The sequence below is a fragment of the Oncorhynchus kisutch genome, linkage group LG11 (assembly GCF_002021735.2).
Source record: "Oncorhynchus kisutch isolate 150728-3 linkage group LG11, Okis_V2, whole genome shotgun sequence".
Lineage (NCBI taxonomy): Eukaryota > Metazoa > Chordata > Actinopteri > Salmoniformes > Salmonidae > Oncorhynchus > Oncorhynchus kisutch.
In genome coordinates this window covers 15772120-15796279 of record NC_034184.2, presented here as the reverse complement: position 1 = coordinate 15796279, position 24160 = coordinate 15772120, and the positions used below count along the sequence as shown (strand labels likewise).

General features: G+C 43.9%; 1 protein-coding gene across 10 annotated transcripts in view; it reads right to left on the bottom strand.

Annotated features, from left to right (window-relative positions):
* rrbp1a (ribosome binding protein 1a) overlaps positions 1 to 24160 on the bottom strand; it is a 44036-nt gene that overhangs the window by 5764 nt on the left and 14112 nt on the right. For 4 of the 10 annotated variants that reach the window (XR_004211578.1, XR_004211579.1, XM_031835364.1 and 1 more), the window contains exons 2-20: positions 22328 to 22456; positions 22005 to 22103; positions 21259 to 21841; positions 16802 to 16959; positions 16246 to 16368; positions 15733 to 15885; positions 15470 to 15588; positions 13849 to 14002; positions 10655 to 10772; positions 8357 to 8538; positions 7810 to 7935; positions 7102 to 7139; positions 6889 to 6970; positions 6757 to 6809; positions 6468 to 6540; positions 6195 to 6235; positions 5832 to 5979; positions 792 to 881; positions 197 to 289 (exon numbers count right to left, since the gene is read on the bottom strand). Coding sequence is in view for 7 of the 10 variants with exons in the window: in XM_031835364.1 (XP_031691224.1) it covers positions 197 to 289; positions 792 to 881; positions 5832 to 5979; positions 6195 to 6235; positions 6468 to 6540; positions 6757 to 6809; positions 6889 to 6970; positions 7102 to 7139; positions 7810 to 7935; positions 8357 to 8538; positions 10655 to 10772; positions 13849 to 14002; positions 15470 to 15588; positions 15733 to 15885; positions 16246 to 16368; positions 16802 to 16959; positions 21259 to 21841; positions 22005 to 22103; positions 22328 to 22429 (2535 nt within the window). In the remaining 3 variants the exon portion in view is untranslated. Of the gene's footprint in view, positions 1 to 196; positions 290 to 791; positions 882 to 5831; positions 5980 to 6194; positions 6236 to 6467; positions 6541 to 6756; positions 6810 to 6888; positions 6971 to 7101; positions 7140 to 7809; positions 7936 to 7976; positions 8012 to 8356; positions 8539 to 10654; positions 10773 to 13848; positions 14003 to 15469; positions 15589 to 15732; positions 15886 to 16245; positions 16369 to 16801; positions 16960 to 21258; positions 21842 to 22004; positions 22104 to 22327; positions 22457 to 24160 lie in introns of all 10 variants that reach the window. The other 6 variants (XR_004211580.1, XM_031835367.1, XM_031835368.1 and 3 more) reach the window with 6 other exon arrangements.

The window sequence follows — 24160 nt, the reverse complement described above, 5'->3', positions numbered from 1 at the left end:
GCAAAATGTGAAGAATTTCAGGAAATTTGCATTCAAACAGAAACATTGTCTCTTGGCCAAGAAAAGGGCCTTTAAAATGTTGGGTCGGAGACTGAAACATTGGCCACGCCCACTAATACACTGCAGGGCCACACAAAGAGCACGAGAGAGGACACAATATTACAGTTGGAGAGGAGAGAAAACACTGCTTCTTCACCTTCTTCAACTGGTCCTCAGAGTCAGCAATCTTGGATTTCCACACCAGCTCCTCCTCCTCTACACTCTTCTGAAGGCACTTCAGCATTCCTTCCTGTGGAGAGACAGACACATGATTGTGTGAGTATTTCTGTATTTGAAATTTTGCAGGATGAAATCTTGTAGACCACAACTCGCTCTCTCGCCCACTCACACACACACTTGTATTTTTATGCAAGAGAAGGTTTTGCTTGAGGTCAAATTTCACATCTTTATAGATGCAGGTTTTGGGTGATAAATTCAGTAGATCTATCCCCCATTTACATCCGTCTCTCACTCACACAAACATGTAATTATCTTATGTTGTAGGTTTAAGTTTATCTAGAGCAGGGGTATTCAAATCTTACACTACGAGGTCCAAAATACTGCTGGTTTTCTGTTCTACCAGAATTAAATTGTACCCACCTGATGTCCCAGGTCTAAAATCAGTCCCTAATTAGAGGGAATAATGAAAAAAAGCAGTGGAACTGGTTTCAAGAGCCAGATTTTAATTTGAGGGAACTAGATATGCCGATGTGTAAACCAACTGGGCGTGTTGAGTTGTTGTAGGTACTCACTGTTTCAGCCAGGACTGTTCTGTACTGGTCACACTCTGCCTGCAGTGTCCCGTGGCTGTCCTCTGCTTCCTTAAGTTTCTCCAACAGCTCCTGGAATCAAAACACCACAGTCAGTCAGAACAAATGAGAAAACATTCATGTCCATTACATTTTCTACAAATGTGATATTTTTCTGTGGTGCTCTGGCTTACAGGTAAAAGCAGACAAATGATACAGTACCAGTCAAAGTTTGGACACACCTACTCATTCCAGGTTTTTGCTTTATTTTTTAAAACTATTTTCTACATTGTAGAATAATAGTGAAGACATCAAAACTATCAAATAACACATATGGAATAATGTGGTAACCAAAAAAGTGTGAAACAAATCAAAAAAAATTTTTTATTGGAAATTCTTAAAAGTAGCCACCCGTTGCCTTGATGACAGCTTTGTACACTCTTGGCATTATCTCAACCAGCTTCATGAGGTAGTCACCTGGAATGTATTTAAATTAACAGGTGTGCCTTGTTAAAAGTTCATTTGTGTAATTGAATTTGTGTAAAAAATCAGTTTTGTTTGTGACACGGTAGGGGTGGGAAACAGAAGACAGCCCTATTGGTAAAAAAAAAGAAAAAAAAAAAGTACATATTATGTCAAGAACAAGAGAAATTACAGTCCATCTTTACTTTAAGACATGAAGGTCAGTCAATTCGGAAAATGTCAAGAACTTTCTTCAAGTGCAGTGCAAAAACCATCAAAGCACTATGATGAAACTGGCTCTCATGAGGACCACCACAGGAAAGGAAGACCCAGAGTTACCTCTGCTGCAGAGGATAAGTTCTTTAGAGCAACCAGCCTCAGAAATTGCAGCCCAAAAAATGCTTCACTGAGTTCAAGTAACAGACACATCTCAACATCAACTGTTCAGAGGAGACTGCATGAATTAGGCCTTCGTGGTCGATTTGCTGTAAAGAAACCACTACTAAAGGACACCAATAAGAAGAAGAGACTTGCTTTGGGCCAAGAAACATGAGCAATGGACATTAGACCGGTGACATTAGATCTGATGAGTCCAAATTTGCGATTTTTGGTTCCAAATTCCGTGTCTTTGTGAGATGCAGAGTAGGTGAACGGATGATCTCCACATGTGTGGTTCCCACCTTGAAGAATAGAGGTGGTGGTGTGAGGGTGCTTTGCTGGTGATAGTCTGATGCATTTAGAATTTAAGGCACACTTAACCAGCATTGCTACCACAGCATTCTGCAGCATTCTGCAGCGATACGCCATCCAATGTGGATGGCGTATGCGCTTAGTGGGACTATCATTTGTTTTTCAACAGGACAATGACCCAACACACACCCAGGCTGTGTAAGGGCTATTTGACCAAGAAGGAAAGGGATGGAGTGCTGCATCAGATGACCTGGCCTCCACAATCACCCAACCTCAACCCAATTGAGATGGTTTGGGATGAGTTGGACCGCAGAGTGAAGGAAAAGCAGCCAACAAGTGCTCAGCATATGTGGGAACTCCTTCAAGACTGTTGGAAAAGCATTCCAGGTGAAGCTGGTTGAGAGAATACCAAGAGTGTGCAAAGCTGTCATCAAGGCAAAGGGTGGCTACTTTGAAGAATCTCAAAACTCAAATATATTTTGATTTATTTAACACTTTCTTGGTTACTACATGATTCCATATGTGTTATTTCATAGTTTTGATGTCTTCACTATTATCGTACAATGTAGAAAATAGTAAAAATAAAGAAAACCCCTTGAATGAGTAGGTGTGTCCAAACTTTGGACTGGTACTGTATAGATAGAACTGCCAAAGGGGGAGGAGTTGCAGTCTACTGCAGAGAGATACCCAAACAGTTCGAACTACTAATTTTGAAAATTACTCTCTCCAGAAATAAGTCTCTCACTGTTGCCGCCTGCTACCGACCCCCCTCAGCTCCCAGCTGTGCCCTGGACACCATTTGTGAATTGATCGCCCCCCATCTAGCTTCAGAGTTTGTTCTGTTAGGTGACTAAACTGGGATATGCTTAACACCCCGGCAGTCCTACAATCTAAGCTAGATGCCCTCAATCTCACACAAATCATCAAGGAACCCACCAGGTACAACCCTAACTCTGTAAACAAGGGCACCCTCATAGACGTCATCCTGACCAACTGGCCCTCCAAATACACCTCCACTGTCTTCAACCAGGATCTCAGCGATCACTGCCTCATTGCCTGTATCCGCTACGGAGCCGGAGTCAAACGACCACCCCTCATCACTGTCAAACGCTCCCTAAAACACTTCTGTGAGCAGGCCTTTCTAATCGACCTGGCCCGGGTATCCTGGAAGGACATTGACCTCATCCCGTCAGTTGAGGATGCCTGGTCATTCTTTAAAAGTAACTTCCTCACCATTTTAGATAAGCATGCTCCGTTCAAAAAATGCAGAACTAAGAACAGATACAGCCCTTGGTTCACTCCAGACCTGACTGCCCTCGACCAGCACAAAAACATCCTGTGGCGGACTGCAATAGCATCGAATAGTCCCCGCGATATGCAACTGTTCAGGGAAGTCAGGAACCAATACACGCAGTCAGTCAGGAAAGCTAAGGCCAGCTTCTTCAGGCAGAAGTTTGCATCCTGTAGCTCCAGCTCCAAAAAGTTCTGGGACACTGAAGTCCATGGAGAACAAGAGCACCTCCTCCCAGCTGCCCACTGCACTGAGGCTAGGTAACACGGTCACCACCGATAAATCTATGATTATCGAAAACTTCAACAAGCATTTCTCAACGGCTGGCCATGCCTTCCGCCTGGCTACTCCAACCTCGGCCAACAGCTCCGCCCCCCCCCGCAGCTACTCGCCCAAGCCTCTCCAGGTTCTCCTTTACCCAAATCCAGATAGCAGATGTTCTGAAAGAGCTGCAAAACCTGGACCCGTACAAATCAGCTGGGCTTGACAATCTGGACCCTCTATTCCTGAAACTATCCGCCGCCATTGTCACAACCCCTATTACCAGCCTGTTCAACCTCTCTTTCATATCGTCTGAGATCCCCAAGGATTGGAAAGCTGCCGCAGTCATCCCCCTCTTCAAAGGGGGAGACACCCTGGACCCAAACTGTTACAGACCTATATCCATCCTGCCCTGCCTATCTAAGGTCTTCGAAAGCCAAGTCAACAAACAGGTCACTGACCATCTCGAATCTCACCGTACCTTCTCCGCTGTGCAATCCTGTTTCCGAGCCGGTCACGGGTGCACCTCGGCCACACTCAAGGTACTAAACGATATCATAACCGCCATCGATAAAAGACAGTACTGTGCAGCCGTCTTCATCGACCTTGCCAAGGCTTTCGACTCTGTCAATCACCATATTCTTATCGGCAGACTCAGTAGCCTCGGTTTTTCGGATGACTGCCTTGCCTGGTTCACCAATTACTTTGCAGACAGAGTTCAGTGTGTCAAATCGGAGGGCATGCTGTCCGGTCCTCTGGCATTCTATGGGGTGCCACAGGGTTCAATTCTCGGGCCGACTCTTTTCTCTGTATATATCAATGATGTTGCTCTTGCTGCGGGCGATTCCCTGATCCACCTCTACGCAGACGACACCATTCTATATACTTCCGGCCCGTCCTTGGACACTGTGCTATCTAACCTCCAAACGAGCTTCAATGCCATACAACACTCCTTCCGTGGCCTCCAACTGCTCTTAAACGCTAGTAAAACCAAATGCATGCTTTTCAACCGATCGCTGCCTGCACCCGCATGCCCGACTAGCATCACCACCCTGGATGGTTCCGACCTTGAATATGTGGACATCTATAAGTACCTAGGTGTCTGGCTAGACTGTAAACTCTCCTTCCAGACTCATATCAAACATCTCCAATCGAAAATCAAATCGATTCTATTCCGCAACAAAGCCTCCTTCACTCACGCCGCCAAACTTACCCTAGTAAAACTGACTATCCTACCGATCCTCGACTTTGGCGACGTCATCTACAAAATTGCTTCCAACACTCTACTCAGCAAACTGGATGCAGTTTATCACAGTGCCATCCATTTTGTCACTAAAGCACCTTATACCACCCACCACTGCGACTTGTATGCTCTAGTCGGCTGGCCCTCGCTACATATTCGTCGCCAGACCCACTGGCTCCAGTTCATCTACAAGTCCATGCTAGGTAAAGCTCCGCCTTATCTCAGTTCTCTGGTCACGATGGCAACACCCATCCGTAGCACGCGCTCCAGCAGGTGTATCTCACTGATCATCCCTAAAGCCAACACCTCATTTGGCCGCATTTCGTTCCAGTACTCTGCTGCCTGTGACTGGAACGAATTGCAAAAATCGTTGAAGTTGGAGACTTTTATCTCCCTCACCAACTTTAAACATCTGCTATCTGAGCAGCTAACCGATCGCTGCAGCTGTACATAGTCTATTGGTAAATAGCCCACCCATTTTCACCTACCTCATCCCCATACTGTTTTTATTTATTTACTTTTCTGCTCTTTTGCACACCAATATCTCTACCTGTACATGACCACCTGATCATTTATCACCCCAGTGTTAATCTGCAAAATTGTAATTATTCGCCTACCTCCTCATGCCTTTTGCACACAATGTATATAGACTCCTCTTTTTTTCTACTGTGTTATTGACTTGTTAATTTTTTACTCCATGTGTAACTCTGTGTTGTCTGTTCACACTGCTATGCTTTATCTTGGCCAGGTCGCAGTTGCAAATGAGAACTTGTTCTCAACTAGCCTACCTGGTTATATAAAGGTGAAAAAAAATATATATATATAAATATGAAGCATTATATACAGTGTACATAATATACAGACTACATAACCAGGGATATGTTCGGTAGCCAATCTTTGTCATACATTGCATATAGGACTGCTGTGAATAGAGCAGACGTGATTCCTTATCCTACATGTCAGAGAGGCACATTTGTTCGACAAAGCCTATTTCTATCTAAATGTTTCATAAACGGGCCCCATGACTTCTGTCAGACCAGACCAAACCAATCAAGTTATGATCATGGCTCAGTCATATTTGTACATCATGTCTTACCGGCAGCTCTGTGCTAGGCTCTGATTCCTGGCTCTGCTGGACCTGAGCGAGGGTCTCCTCTACCTTCTGCGATTGGTCCCTGGCTTCCCTTAGCTCCACCTGTAGTGATGCCATCATAGCGTCCCTCTCTGCCAGACTAATAAACAACCAGATGGCCAGAAACACAGTTTACTTTAGTATCCTTTTTATATAGAAGAGCCAAAAGCAAATATTCCATATAGCTTTTAATCAACATTTGTATTGTTTTACTGTAAAATGTGTTGCGATTTTAAAGACACTTTAAATACAGTTTGATTTGATATTCCACAAGGGAAAAACCAAGTTAAAATCAATGGGTTTGGTAAGGAACAAAGCTTTTTGTACCTGGTTTGTAGCACCGCCAGTTCTGCTGAGTTGTCGGACTGCTGAAACATAAAGCAGGAATTCAGATAACTATATCCTACAGTAGTACAGATCAAGTTGATACACAAGAAGGGCAACTATAGCCTGGTCCCAGATCTGTTTGTGCGGTCTTGCCAATTCCTATGGTTGTTGTCATGCCAAACGACCATAGGAGATTGGTGAAACAGCACAAATGGGCCTGGGACCAGACTAAGTTAACTGTAGGTGACTGTAGGAGAGGAATGGCACACTTACAGCAGTGCTGCTCTGGGCCTGCTCTGATTTTTCTTTGAGTTGCTTCACTTCCTGGCTCGTTCTCTCCTTCATTCTGGAATGAAGGACCACATTGTTAACCAGCATTAGGCAATGGTGTGTTGTAATGAAGTTGTATTGAAACATCTCTTTTTTGTTTGTTGTTGATCCAAGTAAGCACAAGGCATATAACTATAATTACTAGAACTAACAGTCCCAGTCAAGACAATGTTCTGTCCCTTCTAGTAAGTATATTCTTCTGAAACTAGGTTTCAATAAAACCATAACTCACCTGTTGAGTAGCTGTTCCGTCTCTCCAGTGACATCAGCCTGTAAAGCAGTAAACTTTGAGAAACCATGTCAATAATGGAAAAGCTGTCGTGTAAATATAGAAATGTACCGCTTTTAGCTCAAAGAAACTTACAGGAGAGTTTTTAAGTTGCTCCATCTCTTCTTTAAGCTGCTTCAGTTCTTCCTGAAGTGATGTCACCAGGCTTGTTTCCTCACTGAAATGAAGAGAGATGCATATGAGGATGTTCAGGTACATAATAGCAGAATTTAACAAAGTTGGTGATATAGTTTCAGCTTCAAATGGGTGATTTAAACTGAAATAGCAGTGGACTTGCTCCAGACAGACCTGCTAGGTGGGCGCTCGGTCTCAGCTGTAGCAACTGCCTGCCGGGACAGAGTAAGAAGATAATGAAAGATAAAAAGACAACATTATGGTTCTCAATACCCCACTTTGGAAACCAAATGTCTCCTCCCAATGGATACAATTCTGCCTAGAAATGTCCAAATACATTCAGTAAACATAAATAACTGATTCAGCTCGGAAATCAAGAGAGAACTAACTGATTCAGCTCGGAAATCAAGAGAGAACTAACTGATTCAGTTAGGAAATCAAGAGAGAACTAACTGATTCAGTTAGGAAATCAAGAGAACTAACCGATTCAGTTAGGAAATCAAGAGAAATAACCGATTCAGTTAGGAAATCAAGAGAAATAACTAACTGATTCAGCTCGGAAATCAAGAGAAATAACTAACTGATTCAGCTCGGAAATCAAGAGAAATACCTGATTCAGCTCGGAAATCAAGAGAAATAACTGATTCAGCTCGGAAATCAATCAAATAAATGTATTTATAAAGCCCTGTACAGAAACCCAGCCTAAAACCCCAAACAGCAAGCAATGCAGGATGTAGAAGCATGGTGTCTAGGAAAAACTCCCTAGAAAGGCAGGAACCTAGGAAAAAACCTAGAGAGGAAATCAATAGAGAAATAATGGATTCAGTTAGCCATGGCCATCCAACTAGCTAGCACAATGAAAACAGAATAGAGACTACTTACAGAAGCCTCCTGTTTCATTTCTTGGAGCTGCTTCAGCTCCTGTTGGAGTGATGCCAACTGACTGTCTCTGTCCTGAAGACTGGAAGATAAATGATTGGTGTTGTTGAGAAAAGACCAACTCCACATCTATAAAGAGAATTATGAGGGACAGATTATCAAAACCATACCTGCTCTTTAGCTGTTCCAACTCAGTGGAGTTACCCTGTAAAACATAAATAAACATGAATTCAGAAGTGGACCCCAAAAAAACTTTGATAGCATGGTTTTCACCACCACATCATCTCCGGACAAGCCATTGCTCATTAGCACCAGAGAGGTTGGAAACAGACACTCAATTTGTGATTACCTCCTGCAAATACTTTGTGAACAAATTTGCCATTGACATTGCTCTGAATCGTCATCATGAGTGTTTACAGAAAGTCATCACATTTTGAGTCTCTCAGTTAACAACCTCTCTGGCACTGGTAAGCACTGGCTCACGCAGAGTGTGCAAGTGCTGGTTGGGAGCAGTCTAGGCGCTTACCCTAACCCTAATCTGACAACTCACCTCCGTGTCCTCGTCCACGTCTCTGTTGTGGCTGGCCTCCAGCAGTACGTTGATGGATTCTACCTGATCCTCCAGTTGTCCCTTCTCCAGCTCGGTCTGCTCCAGCTGGGCTGTTAGGGCCTCCACCTGGGCACTACGCTCTTTCAGATCAGCCTCTATCCTGCCCAGATGGACCTGGATGTCTGGGGGGGATGGCAGACAAAACTCACTACAAACTATATATTTATAGAGCATCATCTGTTCTGGACGACTGTGATCACGCTCTCTGTAGCCGATGTGAGCCAGACCGTTAAACAGGTCAACATTCACAAAGCTGTGGGGCCAGATGGATTACCAGGATGTGTACTCAAAGCATGCGCAGACCAACTAGCAAGTGTCTTCACTGACATTTTCAACCTCTCCCTGACCGAGTCTGTAATACCTACATGTTTCAAACAGACCACCATAGTCCCTGTGCCCAAGAAAGCGATGGTAACCTGCCTAATTACGGCCCCGTAGCACTCACGTCGGTAGCCATGAAAGGCTCACGTCAACACCATCATGCCGGAAACACAAGATCCACAGATGACAATCTCAAATCGTACTCCACACTGCCCTTTCCCACCTAGACAAAAGGAACACCTACAGTGAGGCAAAAAAGTATTTAGTCAGCCACCAATTGTGCAAGTTCTCCCACTTAAAAAGATGAGAGGCCTGGAATTTTCATCATAGGTACACTTCAACTATGACAGACAAAATTAGGAAAAGAAATCCAGAAAATCACATTGTAGTATTTTTTATGAATTTATTTGCAAATTATGGTGGAAAATAAGTATTTGGTCACCTACAAACAAGCAATATTTCTGGCTCTCACAGACCTGTAACAACTTCTTTAAGAGGCTCCTCTGTCCTCCACTTGTTACCTGTATTAATGGCACCTGTTTGAACTTGTTATCAGTTCCCGAATGCACTCATGACTGACTATGAGCACCATTAATACAAATAACGAGTGGAGGACAGAGGAGCCTCTTAAAGATGGACCATTTCCCACCTAGACAAAAGGTCTGTGAGAGGCAGAAATATTGCTTGTCAGAGACTTGGCAAGTCAGAGACTTGGCAGTATGGTTGCCAGGACAACAACCTCTCCCTCAATGTGAGCAAGACAAAGGAGCTGATCGTGGACTACAGGAAAAGGCGGGCCAAACAGGCCCCCATTAACATCGACAAGGCTGTAGTAGAGCGGGTTGAGAGTTTCAAGATCCTTGGCGTCCACATCACCTACGAACAATCATCGTCCAAACACACCAAGACAGTCGTGAAGAGGTACCACAACACCTTTTCCCCCTCAGTACAGACTGAAAAGATTTGGCATGGGCCCCAGATCCTCAAAAACTTCTACAGCTGCACCATCGAGAGCATCCTGACCGGTTGTGTCACCGCCTGGTATGGCAACTGCTCGGCATCTGACCGTAAGGCACTACAGAGGGTAGTGCATATGGTCCAGTACATCACTGGGGCCAAGCTTCCTGACATCCAGGACCTATATGCACTAGGCAGTGTCAGAGGAAGGCCCCCCAAAAATTGTCAAAGACTCCAGTCGCCCAAGTTAGAGACTGTTCTCTCTGCTACCGCATGGCAAGCGGTACCAGAGCATCAAGTCTAGGACCAAAAGCCCCCTTAACAGCTTCTACCCCCAAGCCATAAGACTGCTGAACAATTAAACAAATGGCCACCCGGACAATTTACATTGACTGACGCTCCCCTTTGTTTTTACACTGCTGCTACATGCTGTTTATTATCTATGCATAGTCGATTTACAAATGACCTATACTAACCTGTGGCCCCGCACATTGACTATGTACCGGTACCCCCTGTATATAGCCTCGTTATTGTTATGTAATTTTCTTGTGCTACTTTAAGATTAGTATATATAAAAATATATATATAATAATCACTTTAGTTTATTTCGTAACTATTTCTTGAACTGCATTGTTGGTTAAGGGCTTGTAAGTAAGCATTTCACGGTAAGGTTGTATTTGGCGCATGTGACAAATCAAATTTGATTAATGCTGTTCAATCAATAGATCTTATTCACTGCAATTTTGAAGAATAAAATACAATTGGTTAAGGTTGGCAGTCAAATAACGTGACTATAGCTATTCCGATTTCTACTTTTGGTAGGTTTATTTAATCTGACGGTTCAATTTAATGGTAGAATTTGAGGAAAGTTTGACATTGACTTCAATTGAGCATTTTCGCTTCATACTCGGTTAGTCCACTGGAATTCGAACAAACATTGCCGAAACGTGAATGTCTTACCTGAGAGGGAGGTAGCGTCCTGCTGGGCTTTCTCCAGGGTGCTCTGTGAACTCCTCAACTCTTCACTAACCTCCTCCAACCTCCTCTGCAGCACCTGCTCACTCTCTACACGGCTGGCCTGAGGTAGAGTAAGACATATTTTAATATTCTGTAATACTACAGTAAGTATTGTGACAGCATGCTCAGGGTAAGATATGACCACAACTAGATTGAGATTGTATTTCTATGATTATAACAGTATGATATTATTCCCAGGGTCTGGCCTGAGGATGAAGGGTGTGGACGCATTGTATGTTACTAACCACCAGAGGGCAGCAGAGGCTAAATACAAAACATATCTACTACATTATTATCCAGCTACAGAGACTTAGTAATAGGTATACAACTGGTGTGTGTGTGAGAGATAGCGAAAGAGAAAGACTAAAATCTGGAGGGCTAATGATAGTGACATGTGTATATTCACTAATAGGCATGTAACATTCTGTTGATAAACCTCGTAACTGGTCCAGAAGGACATGATAATTAAATGATTAATTAACATGAACTCTTGACTGGCAGGAAGTAAAACATTGACTCACTGACCCCATAATAGTACACACACACACACACAATTAGGATTTACCGAATGGACTAAACACAGCTGGTGTCTAGTAATGTTTTAAACCTTGCTTGGGCACATAGCACACATTCCATCTGGTGCCAGCCAGCCAGCCAATCAGTCAGCCCGTGAGCCAGCCAACCAGTCAGCAACCAACCTGCCAGCCAGCTAGTCATTCAGCCCCATTATTGTGTGGCTTCATTCCAGTTCAACACACAGCTCTATGATTTCATGGCCATTAGAGACCCAGCCGCATCACAGGGGCATTAGATGGGTGGGGTACCAGCCGGTAGCGAAGGCTTTAGAGGGGTGGGGGACCAGCCCGTAGCTAAGATTTTAGAGGAGTGGGGGACCAGCCAGTGGGTAAGGCGAAGGCAAACTGCAAACTGGCAGTTCTAGAACTAGGGTGTAGCCTTGCAGTTCAACATACCCTTGGATATATTGGATTCCTTGGATATATTGGATTCCTAATAACATTTTCCGACAACAGACTAACTAAATCTAGTGCAATACTATGTCATGACTGTCCTGTGAGGATGCGGATGGGTCGGATCAGCTTTGCAGTAGATGACTTCAGCCAGATTGGTGGTGGGTTGACAGTAATTCTCCCTCTCCAAATTCACACAGGAATGTGCCTTTGTTTCACAGACGTTTCTCGCTGAAATGCTAACACGTTCTAAAGCGAATACTGGAACAATATTTCTAATATAGAACGTGGGGAATAATTATTATATTCTTTTTAACCTTTATTTAACTAGGCAAGTCAGTCACTGGGCAAAACAAATTCTTATTTTCAATGACGGTCTAGGAACAGTGGGTTAACTGCCTGTTCAGGGGCAGAACGACAGATTTGTATCTTGTCAGCTCGGGGATTTGAACTTGCAACCTTCCGGTTACTAGTCCAACGCTCTAACCACTAGGCTACCCTGCCGCCCCAATGGTCAGAGGTGATCTAAAGAAGAATGTCATTTTGGTTATTTTGTGATGTCATTAAAAATGTTAAAGAAATACTGTAACTTGAAAAGTATATACACACTACATGTACGAAGTCTCCATCCTTTATGTTGTGTATGAAAAATGATGTGTTTTTGTTAACCTTTTTTATACGTGAGTTCCAAATATCTCTAACGGCGTGAGTTGTTTTATGCACATAATGTCAGAATGCACTCACTGTTTCAAAATGTGATTATTACGCAACACGACAGTTAACACGCGCTGCCTTCAACTTGTCAAAATCATTTTCTATGTTGTATTTTCTAAAAGTTTGAATTGAGGTGTGTTCCGCCTCTTCATTAAATTTACATAGAAGTAGCCCTTTTCAGCATTTGTGGACAATTTATGTTTGAGGCTTTACTGAGCTGGACAAACTTCTCTTCGAGGAGAGCCCACGCATTTCACCAATGTTTGCGCAGATCAAGTATGCAGATATTTGCGCAGTCTTGCACAAATTGGAACATTTTCTGGCGGGCAAATAATAACTTTGGACACGGGTGCATTCCCATCAAAGTTCCTTATTTTCTGTATATCGTGTTGTTGGTTCTACTGTATGTACAGTTGAAGTCGGAAGTTGACATACACCTTAGCCAATTACATTTAAACTCAGTTTTTCACAATTCCTGTGAGACGCCTAAGACAGAGCTACAGGGAGACAGGACGGACAGCTGATCATCCTCGCAGTGGCAGACCACATGTACAACACCTGCACAGGATAGGTACATCTGAACATCACGCCTGAGGGACAGGTACAGGATGGCATCAACAACTGCCCGAGTTACTCCAGGAACGCACAATCCCTCCATCAGTGCTCAGACTGTCCACAATAGGCTGAGAGAGGCTGGACTGAGGGCTTGTAGGCCTGTTGTAAGACAGGTCCTCACCAGACATCACCGGCAACAACGTTGCCTATGGGCACAAATCCACCGTCTCTGACCCAGACAGGACTGGTTCAGGGGTGATGTTCCTAACCTAAACCCGGGGTGATGGTTGGATTCGCGTTTATCGTCGAAGGAATGAGCGTTACACCGAGGCCTGTACTCTGAAGCGGGGTTCGTCATGGTCTGGGGCGGTGTGTCACAGCATCATCGGACTGAGCTTGTTGGAAGTTACAACTGTTCCGAATGATGATATGATACAAGGTTATGATTAATACGTAGACTGTTTTATGGATGTGATAGGTAAATTCGGGACAAGGTAACTCTTTAAGCAACCGCTCTGGTGGTGACCCAAATTCCTAATTAGTTAATTGTTACATGATTCGGGTAGCAATTAAACAGTTATTGATTAGATAAATAACAGTCATCAGATTAATGAAAGTAAAGTCACGACATGTATGCATGTTACATTTTCCTAGGTCACAGAACAGACTAGCTAAATCTGGTGCGATACTACTTATAGCAGCAGGGCCAGTACCTCCAGCCCTCTCCAGATGTTGTCATTTGTCTGAACGTGTGTGTGTCCATGTCCGTGTGCGTTTCCATGTCCGTGTTCGCGTGTCCGTGTGCATCCGTGTGTGCATGTGTGTCTGTGCATGTGTGTCCGTGTGCATGTGCGTCCGTGTGCATGTGCGTCCGTGTGAGTCTGTGTTTTCCAGTCCTACCTGCAGTAGAGTAAGTTGTTTCTCTACAGAAGACACCTTAGTCTCCAGCCCTCTCTTGACCTTCTCATCAGCTTGAAGGCTCTCACTCCTCTCCCCCAGCTCCTTGGTCAGTCTGGCACAGTCCTCTCTCAGCTTGGCAAGCTCTGCATTCTGTCTGAGGAGAGAAGAGGGAGGGAGGCCAGGTCAGTCAGGAAAATACACTACATGGCTAAAAGTATGTGGACACCTGCTTGTCAAACAGCTCATTCCAAAATCATGGGCATTAATATGTAGTTGGTCCCCCCTTTGCTGCTATAACATTCTCCATTCTTCTGGGAAGGCTTTCCACTAGATGTTACAACATTGCTGTGGTGACTTGTTCACATTCAGCCACAAGAGCATGAGTGAGGTCGAGCACTGATGTTGGGCGATTAGGCCTGGCTCGCAGTCGGCGTTCCAATTGATCCCAAAGGTGTTTGATGGGGTTTAGGTCAGGGCTCTGTGCAGGCCAGTCAAGTTCTTCCACACTTATCTCCAAACATTTTCTGTATAGACTTTACTTTGTGCAAAGGGGCATTGTCATGTTGAAACAAAGTTAAAACACAGAATAGTCTAGAATGTCATTGTATTCTGTAGCGTTAAGATCACCTTTTACTGCAACTAAGGCGCCTATCCCGAACTATGAAAAACAGCCCCAGACCATTATTCCTCTTCCACCAAACGTAACAGTTGGCACTATGCACTTGGGCAGGTAGTGTTCTCCTGGCATCCGCCAAACGCAGATTCATCCGTTGGACAGAGATGTTGAAGCGTGATTCATCACTCCAGAGAAAGCATTTACCCTGCTCCAGTCCAAAGGCGGCGAGCTTTACACCACTCCAGCTCATGCTTGGCATTGCGCATGGTGATCTTAGGCTTGTGTGCGGCTGCTCGGCCATGGAAACCCACTTCATGAAGCTCTTGTGCTGACTTTGCTTCCAGAGGCAGTTTGGAACTTGATGGTGAGTGTTGTAACTGAGGACAGACGATTATTACTTGTTACGCTCACAGAACGGCAGTCCAGTTCTGTGAGCTTGTGTGGCCTACGACTTCTCAGCTGAGCCGTTGTCGCTCCTAGACATTTCCACTTCACAATAACAGCATTTACAGTTGACTGGGGAAGCTCTAGCAGGACAGAAATTTGACAAACTGACTTGTTGGAAAGGTGCCATCCTATGACGGTGCCACGTTGAAAGTCACTGACCTCTTCAGTAAGGCACTTCTACTGCCAATGTTTATCTATGGGGATTGCATGGCCTCATGCTCGATTGTATACACCTGTCAGCAACGGGTGTGGCTGAAAAAGCAGAATCCACTCATTTGAATGAGTGTCCACATACTTTTGGCCATGTAGTGTACCTGAGAGCAGGCTTCACAGTAGACAGTCTCTTAGTCAGACACTAATCCTAAACCTAGTAATCCTAATTTACTGTGTTCCATACGAATTTACATCTGCATTCTCAAAACTAAACGTATTCTTCGTAGTGGCAAATACTAAAATGTTTTGGGACAGGGGCCGGGAACCCACCTACTTGCTCTCTGCCTGGCTGGTGGCCTGGTTCAGGGTTAGGGGTTAGGGTTTAGGTTAGGAACAGACACCTACTTGCTCTCTGCCTGGCTGGTGGCCTGGTTCAAGGCATCTCTGAGGATGGAGTTCTCTTGCTGCAGACAAGCCAGCTGGGCAGTGGGACCTGACTCCAACTGCTCCTGAAGACTGATGACCTGAGAGTAGGGAGGGACTTTTGACTTAAAGTTTTGGAATGCTTTGGAAATCTTTACATTACTAATTTAAAGTATACTGAATTCAAATGAGAAAAAGACAGAAGCTGACAGAGACAGACCTGCATTCTATTCTATATACAGTACCTTAGCGGTGAGTTTCTGTGTCTGTGCTACGTGGTCCTGGTAGGAGGCCTGCATCCGAGCCTGCAGAGCGATCATCTCTTGCTCCCTGGACGAGAGCTGGGAACTCAGCCTGGTTTCCACACTGGCCACCTTGGACTTCTCAGCAGACAGCTCCTACAGAAGGAGGAGAGATACAGACTGTCAGACAGCTCCTACAAGAACTGGGGTCAATTCAGGAAGTGATTCAAAAAAAAATGTTTTATGAAAATATTTCATGTGAAATTCCAAATCCCTTCCTGAATTGACCGACTTCAATTCTAATTGACCCCAACCCTGGCTCCTACACACAGACAACAGTGGTGAACAATTGTTCAACTCATCCATGGGAGGGGATTCTAGTTATGTGGTTAAATAAGTCATATTTTCAGAGATTCTCAATGTGTGAGAATGTGTCTTTTTTTACCCCAGTGAGTTCTCAGAGTCTGTTCTTGGCTGCGGTGACACACTCCTGCGCATTGTGTGTGTGCGTGTTACCTTGGTGAGTTCCCTCAGTCTGTTCTTGGCTGCGGTGGCGTCCTCTTGCTGAGTTGCCAGCTGTTTCTGATTCTCCTCTAACTGTTTCTTCATCACAGCCACCGGGTCGCCCTTCTGAGTAGCCTGAGTAGCATGCGCACACACACAGGAAGTTAGTCACAATCAATATCAAAATCAACAACTGTAGTGTATTTGTGAGTGTCTGACCAATCACCCATCCTCCTCATGCATGACGTGTGTCAGTGTCACCATCCCTCCCAGTGGTTTCTCCCGTCCCATGCAGTACCACCCCCCCCACATCACACACTCCCAGTCCAACCCCCTCAAATGACATCTCCCATCCAGTTCTGACCAGATTGTATTATATGCCCTGCCGGATTTCCTACCCTCCAACTCAAGCCTTACATTTGTCAACTCCCCTTCAACTCCACAATGGTATCTCCCATCCCGGGTCATACCACGATGTCATGCATGATGTCCTCCTCCCCAGAGTGATTTCATATCACCCCTCTCCACCCCCCCAACAGTATCTCCCATCCCCCGCCACAGGTCATACCATCTGCCAGGTGTCTTGTCTGATGCCAGCCTTGTCAGACAGGATCTCTATGAGGCGCTGGGCCTCTCCCTGACTGATCACCATACTGCTAACGGTAGAGACCAGGGCCCTGTAGGGCAGGTACAGGGGGGAATCCAGACCAGAGTCCACTGGTATGGCTAAACAGAGAGCACGACAGGGAGAGAGATGTTATTACATATTATTACAAGCACCTAGAGAGTCAGATGCAACAAGTAAGGAGAGGAAATCATAGCTATTAATAAAACATCCTTCCCTACTGAGAAAAGCACTCATCAAAAGGGCAGTTACTGTGCACAGGAATACAATGTTGGCAGAACTTGGGAAGTTAAGGGGTAAAAGGCCATGTGGAATATTCCTACTGTCTGATACAGTATGCCTGCCATCGTAAGATTGTGAGTTCTCACAATCTCAGGGGAGGGAACTGGGCACTGTGGGCAGTCTAGTAGGGCATTCTACTCTATTAGGTTTGGTTGATATTTGGCAGCTATCAGTTGTCTTCGTGGGGTGTTTGTGGGGTAAAAGGCAATAAATGAAGGCTAAATACAGTTGATATCGGAAGTTTACATACACCTTAGCCAAATACATTAAAACTCAGTTTTTCACAACTCCTGACATTTAATCCTAGTAAAAATTCCCTGTCTTAGGTCAGTTAGGAACACCAGTTTATTTTAAGAATGTGAAATATCAGAATAATAGTAGAGAGAATTATTTATTTGAGATTTTATTTTTCATCACATTCCTAGTGGGTCAGAAGTTGACATACACTCAACTAGTATTTGGTAGCATTGCTTATAAATTGTTTAACTTGGGTCAAACGTTTTGGGTAGCCTTCCACAAGCTTCCCACAATAAGTTGGGTGAATTTTGGCCCATTCCCCCTGACAGAGCTGTTGTAACCGAGTTAGGTTTGTTGGCCTCCTTGCTCACAAATGCTTTTTTCAGTACTGCACACAAATTTTCTACAGGATTGAGGTCAGGGCTTTGTGATGGCCACTCCAATATCCACATAATTTTCCTCCCTCATGATGCAATCTGTTTTGTGAAGTGCACCAGTCCCTCCTGCAGCAAAGCACCCTCACAACATGATGCTGCCACCCCCGTGCTTCACAGTTGGGATGGTGTTATTCGGCTTGCAGGCCTCCCCCTTTCTCTTCAAACATAACGATGGTCATTATGGCCAAACAGTTCTATTGTTGTTTCATCAGACCAGAAGACATTTCTCCAAAAAGTATGATCTTTGTCCCCATGTGTAGTTGCAAACCGTAGTCTGGCTTTATTTATGTCAGTTTTGGAGCAGTGGCTTCTTCCTTGCTGAGCGGCCTTTCAGGTTATGTCGATATACGACTCGTTTTACTGTGGATATAGATACTTTTGTACCTGTTTCCTCCAGCATCTTTACTAGGTCCTTTTCTGTTGTTCTGGGATTGATTTGCACTTTTCGCACAAAAGTACGTTCATCTCTAGGAGACAGAACTCGCCTCCTTCCTGAGCGGTATGACGGCTGCGTGATCCCATGGGGTTTATACTTGTGTACTATTGTTTGAACGTGGTACCGTCAGGCTTTTGGAAACTGCTCCCAAGGATGAACCAGACATGTGGAGGTCTACAATTTTTGGCTGATTTCTTTTGATTTTCCCATGATGTCAAGCAAAGAGGCACTGGGTTTGAAGGTATGCCTTGAAATACATCCACAGGTACACCTCCAATTGACTCAAATGATGTAAATTAGCCTATCAGAAGCTTCTAAAGCCATGACATTTTCTGGAATTTCCCAAGCTGTTTAAAGGCACAGTCAACTTAAGTTTATGTAAAGTTCTGACCCACTGGAGTTGTGATACAGTGAATTATAAGTGAAAGAATCTATCTGTAAACAATTGTTGGAAAAATGAAGTGTGTCATGCACAAAGTAGATGTGCCAAAACTATAGTTAGTTAACAAGAAATTTGTGGAGTTGTTGAAAAATGAGTTTTAATGGACTCCAACCTAAGTGTATGTAAACTTCAACTGTATGTCTAATATGCTTAATATATGAGTAAATTCCCATGGCTCAGGGCAGAACGTGTGGGAATTGGGCAGCTGAACCCCTGGCTGAGAGGCCAGAGTGGTACCAGGCAGACACAGCCCCTGTGGCACCAGAGAAACTCCCTATTGTCTGAGTTACTGAGAGGCTTTGTCAGCTAGCACACAACAGGGCCAGAGCTATGCACACATACACATGCACACACTGAGCAGGAGGGCGCCACTGCAGCCAAGAACAGACTGAGAATTGAACAGGCTAACACACACACACATTGTCATTGTTCTAGTAAGAGTGTTACAGTAGTGCTTGTGTTTTGGCTAAAGTAGTTCCTGCCTAGACTACCGTTTCCACTCATTAAAAACAGAAAGATATGTTTTTAACAGCCTAGCTAGCAGTTACCTCACTTCCTGTGTTGGTCTGTCTGTCAGACACAAAAACACAACCCATATAAGGAAGAATGACATCTACAGACAGACAACATACTTCCCTGGTTTTCCAGAAATCCTGGTTGGAGGATTCCGGATTTCCTGCTTATTCCCTTCTGATTCCAGGATTCCTCCAACAGGGATTTCGGGAAAAACATGGAATTTATTGAAAGTTCCTGGAATTTTACAACCCTAGGAGAAACTACTGTACTTGTGGTCCTGTACTTGTGGTCCTGTTGTTCTTGTGCAGCTGTAGTAGCTGCACTTTGGTGGCACACACACACACATAACCCAACACACACACAGAGGCCTTGGGCCCTGACCATGTGTGTGCAGTAGTAGTCTTTCGACCAGACCACACCCAGTTAGACTGGCTAAGATCAGAGTCCACCACGGCAGCATTCGTCAGATGCCGCCGAAACGTGTCCATTTGCTCTGACATGTGCTGCTAAAAAAAATGACATGAAAACTTAAAGAATATATCAGTGAGTGCAGGTTTTTCTTTCTTCCAGTGTATACCTTTTGAACCCGGCACCCAAACACTGTGTTACGAACAAACTTCAGCTGAGCACACCAATTTCGCATTCTAATCAGTCCACCACAGTGAAAACAACTGAGCTTTGTTCTGCAGTGTAGGAGCACAAGTCTCTCTGCAGATAGTATATAGTCCGGCCTATTATACAATTAAGCAATAAGGCCCGAGGAGGTGTGGTATATTGGCCATATACGACAAAACCTTGACGTGCCTTATTGCTACTATAAACTGGTTACCAACGTAATTACAACAGTAAACAAGTAGTTTTGCATCATACCCATGGTATATTGTCTGGTATAAAACTGTGTGGTTCGAGCCCTGAATGCTGATTGGCTGAAAGCCGTGGTATATCAGACCGTATACCACCGGTATGACAAAACATTTATTTTTACTGCTCTAATTACGTTGGTAATCAGTTTATAATAGAAATAAGGCACCTCGGGAGTTTGTGATCTATGGCTAATATACCATGGCTAAGTGCTGTGTCCAGGCACTCCGCGTTGCGTCAATCAGCATCCAGGAGCCATTTTTCTAAATCAAATAGTCTACTAGTTAGAAATGGAACTGGAAGCAGTGGTGTTCATTGATATCTCTTCATGTAAACTACGCTTTGTCCCTATTATTGCTCGAACAATTTCTATTTTCCACAAAATTGAAAAAAATATGCAACTAGGAAACTAAAAGGCATGCCCACACGCCAATATTAATAATGCCTTGCGATCGAGAGGACGGCCTTTCACATCGCCCCAATGCAGTATCGGCGATATCATGGACAGTAATGATTTTAGGACATTCCAAGATCTTTATTAAGCATTTTATTATTTTTATTTAAGTCAGCTATGCTGGCCTATGGAGTTCCATGGGAAACCCAGCTGTCAACCTGTCCAATGATGGAATTTGTAAACAGACTACCTCTAACATATAAACTATTGGAAAGCCCATACTCTTAGCTAGCCATTAAAAAAGTATGGCCCACAGATCTAAATGTAACTGAATCATCCTTTAACCGGACCAGAATAGAGAAAAACATTACCTTGGCATCCCATAATTCTGACCATCAATTTTTTCATTTCAACTTTGTTCACAGACTACCTAATAAATGTGTCATAATGAAATTGGCCTCAAATCTTTGTATGCATTGCTCTGTTGCTCTGTTTTTGAGTGGCAGCCAAAAGTTACTACGAAATATCAAATGCAAATATCTTAACTGAATATATGAATATGACATTGAATGTTATACCTGTAACCCCCTTCTAATGTTATACCCGTAACCCCCTTCTAATGTTATACCTGTAACCCCTTTCCCGAAAAGATGACAAACTAAATAAAAAGTTGGTCACAAAAAATACATGTATATTATCAATAGTTGTGTTGCTCTCTAGTTATGTGAAATAATACATATGTAAAATTATTGAAATACATAGACCAATAGAAAAAAATAGACCAAGCTTCCTTACCAGACTCCGCTTTTTTCTTGGAAGATGCCTTCTTCTTAGAAGGGTTCTGGGCCTCCTGAGCCCTGGCCTCCTGAGCCCTGGCCTCCTGAGCCCTGGCCTCCTGAGCCCTGGCCTCCTGAGCCCTGGCCTCCTGAGCCCTGGCCTCCTGAGCCCTGGCCTCCTGAGCCCTGGCCTCCTGAGCCCTGGCCTCCTGAGCCCTGGCCTCCTGAGCCTTGGCTGCAGTCGGCTGGGAGCCCACTGGGGGCACTGCCATCACAGGGACCTCCTTGGTGACAGCCTCCAGGACTGGTGCAGGCTTAGAGGGGGCAATGGGGGTGGTGGCTGCCTGAGCTGGCTCTACCTTAGCCACCTTCTTCTCCTTCTTCTTCTTCTCCTTTGGTGCAGGGGCAGGTGGGGCCTCTACGGCAGTGGGAACTGGAGCAGGGTGAGTGGTTGGTTCAGGGGCTGGGGCAGGAGCAGTGACTCTTTCTGGGGCTGGGGTTGGTTCAGGTATGGCCACTGGGACCTCCTCTGGTTCCGATTCCGGCAGCTTCCCATTGGGCTTGTCATCTTTCTTCTTACCACGGTTCTTCTTCTCAGATATCTTAATGATTAGAATAATACATTTAATTTAGAACACACTTTAACATTATATATGACAATCAAAATGCGCTACAGTATGTGCATTAAAATGCACGCAGACACACACAGCTAGAATAATTCTACAAAAAGGCATTTGAGTAGAGGTGTGTTTATTCTCGTTTTACCTTGTCCTTCTTCTTGTCCTTCTTGGTCAGTTGGCTGGGAGGTGCCATCTTGCCCAGCTCTCTACGCTGCTGGGCCAGAGCCTCCTCATACGAGGTCTCCTTCATGGAGAAGAATGAGAAAACATAAGTTAAATGTAATACATGATCACCACCACGACAACAACAACTGTGTATCTCAGTAGGTTGTGGGTTTGAGTGCTGGTTGTGGGTTTGAGTGCTGCTGGGGCTACCCATAAGAAAAATGCACGCACATATGACTAAGTCGCTTTGGATCTGCTAAATGGTATACATTATGATTATTATATTAACAACAGTTAGGCTACCTTCATGGAGAAGGTGGAGACCAGGACGATGCCAAGGGCTGAGATGAACATGAAGCCTCCAAATACCATGATGCCTAGCGTCTGAGGGTCATACAGATCCATGATGACCACTATGACGGGTTAGCTGTCCTGTTGGATAGGGAGAAAGAAAAACAGAAATGATTAGAATTGTATTTCACCTTTATTTAAGAACCAATGGAATGGCCTAAAAAAAGGTGCAAACTTAGCCCAGCCCGGGCACCGTGCCATGCAAAACGAAAGGGCAGTGTGCAGTGCACTAGAGATTGCATCATCTGTGGATCTGTTGGTGTGGTATGCAAATTGCAGTGGGTCTAGTGTTTCTGGGATAATGGTGTTTATGTGCCATGGCTAATGCTGTGTTGTTTTACTCAATGACCAGCCTTTCAAAGCATTTCATGGCTACAGACATGAGTGCTACAGGTCAGTAGTCACTTAGGCAGATTACCTTAGTGTTCTTGGGCACAATGACTATGGTGGACTGCTTTAATAAACATGTTGGTATTACAGACTCAGACAGGGAGAGGTTGAAAATGTCAGAGAAGACACTTGCCAGTTGGTCAGCGCATGCTCGGAGAACACGTCGTGGTAATTGTTGTATCCAGAGAGACAGTTTATTTTTCCTACAGTTACACGCATTTAAAATGCTTCAAGCTTTAACAGTACTTATGGATGTGTGTCGCCATTAATAATATATGCCACTTAGCAGATGCTTTTATCCAAAAGTGACTTCTAGTCATGCGTGCATACATTTTACACATGGATGGTCCCGGGGATTTAACCCACTACCCTGGTGTTACAAACGCCACGCTCTACCAACTGAGCTACAAGACCACAAAATACATTAACTCGAGTAATTATTTTAATCGTTTGACAGCCCTAGAAATAAATAATAATCAGAAATAAAAAAATCGGACCGTTGATGCAGCTGAATTTTAAATGACATTGGAAGCCCTTTGGCTTAGAGACATTTTTGCATTAGCTCCACGGAGCTGAGAAAATATTGCAGTTTTAAAGCTAATTTCCTGCAATTATATGCATTTGCCATGGCTAATGCTGTGTTGTTTTACTCAAACATAATAATAATCTCAATACTGCTAAATTCATTGTTTTGTGAATTTTCAATTCTCCCCGACTGTCTAGTTGTCATTTTGGTGATTGAGAACTAACAAAGATTATATTATTTTAAAATATATGTCCATTATCTTTTCTATATGCTTTTTATCTGGTTTTAGTCATTTTAGCTTACACTGAAAGCATTTTTCCATCCTGAATTTGCATTTAATTTATCATACTGTTTGGACTTAGGTGACCCAGAAAAAAATGCTTAGGCGGCACACCCAAGTAGTTCAATAGTAGAAAAATCCCTGTATATCAAAAGGGCACTTCATTCCATATCACAGGCTTTTAAAATCCAATATTGGAGCACAATTTCTACTTAAAATATCAAAGTGATCCAAAAGGGACTCACTTCGTTGAACACACAGGGAAATGGATAGTTAGGCCTAGCCTAATTAAAAAAGGGCAGTTGGTCTAACTCCAAGTTGTCTTCAGCTCTCTCATCTTAGACAACCTTTGCTTTCAAGTTCAAAGTACAAAGTTTGCACCCCTCGCACAAATTGTGTTACAGACTACAACATGTTTAATAAATGTTTATTGAAAAACATTTTAAAAATCGTTTGACAAGCTTTTAAATTACATCCAATCTCAACCGTTGATCTTTGCAGTGATGAAGCAAAATAGGTCAACTTTGAGCAGCCTTATCTCTTGAATGTTTTGGTATTCAGGTACAAAGTCACTTTCTGAGCACTTTTT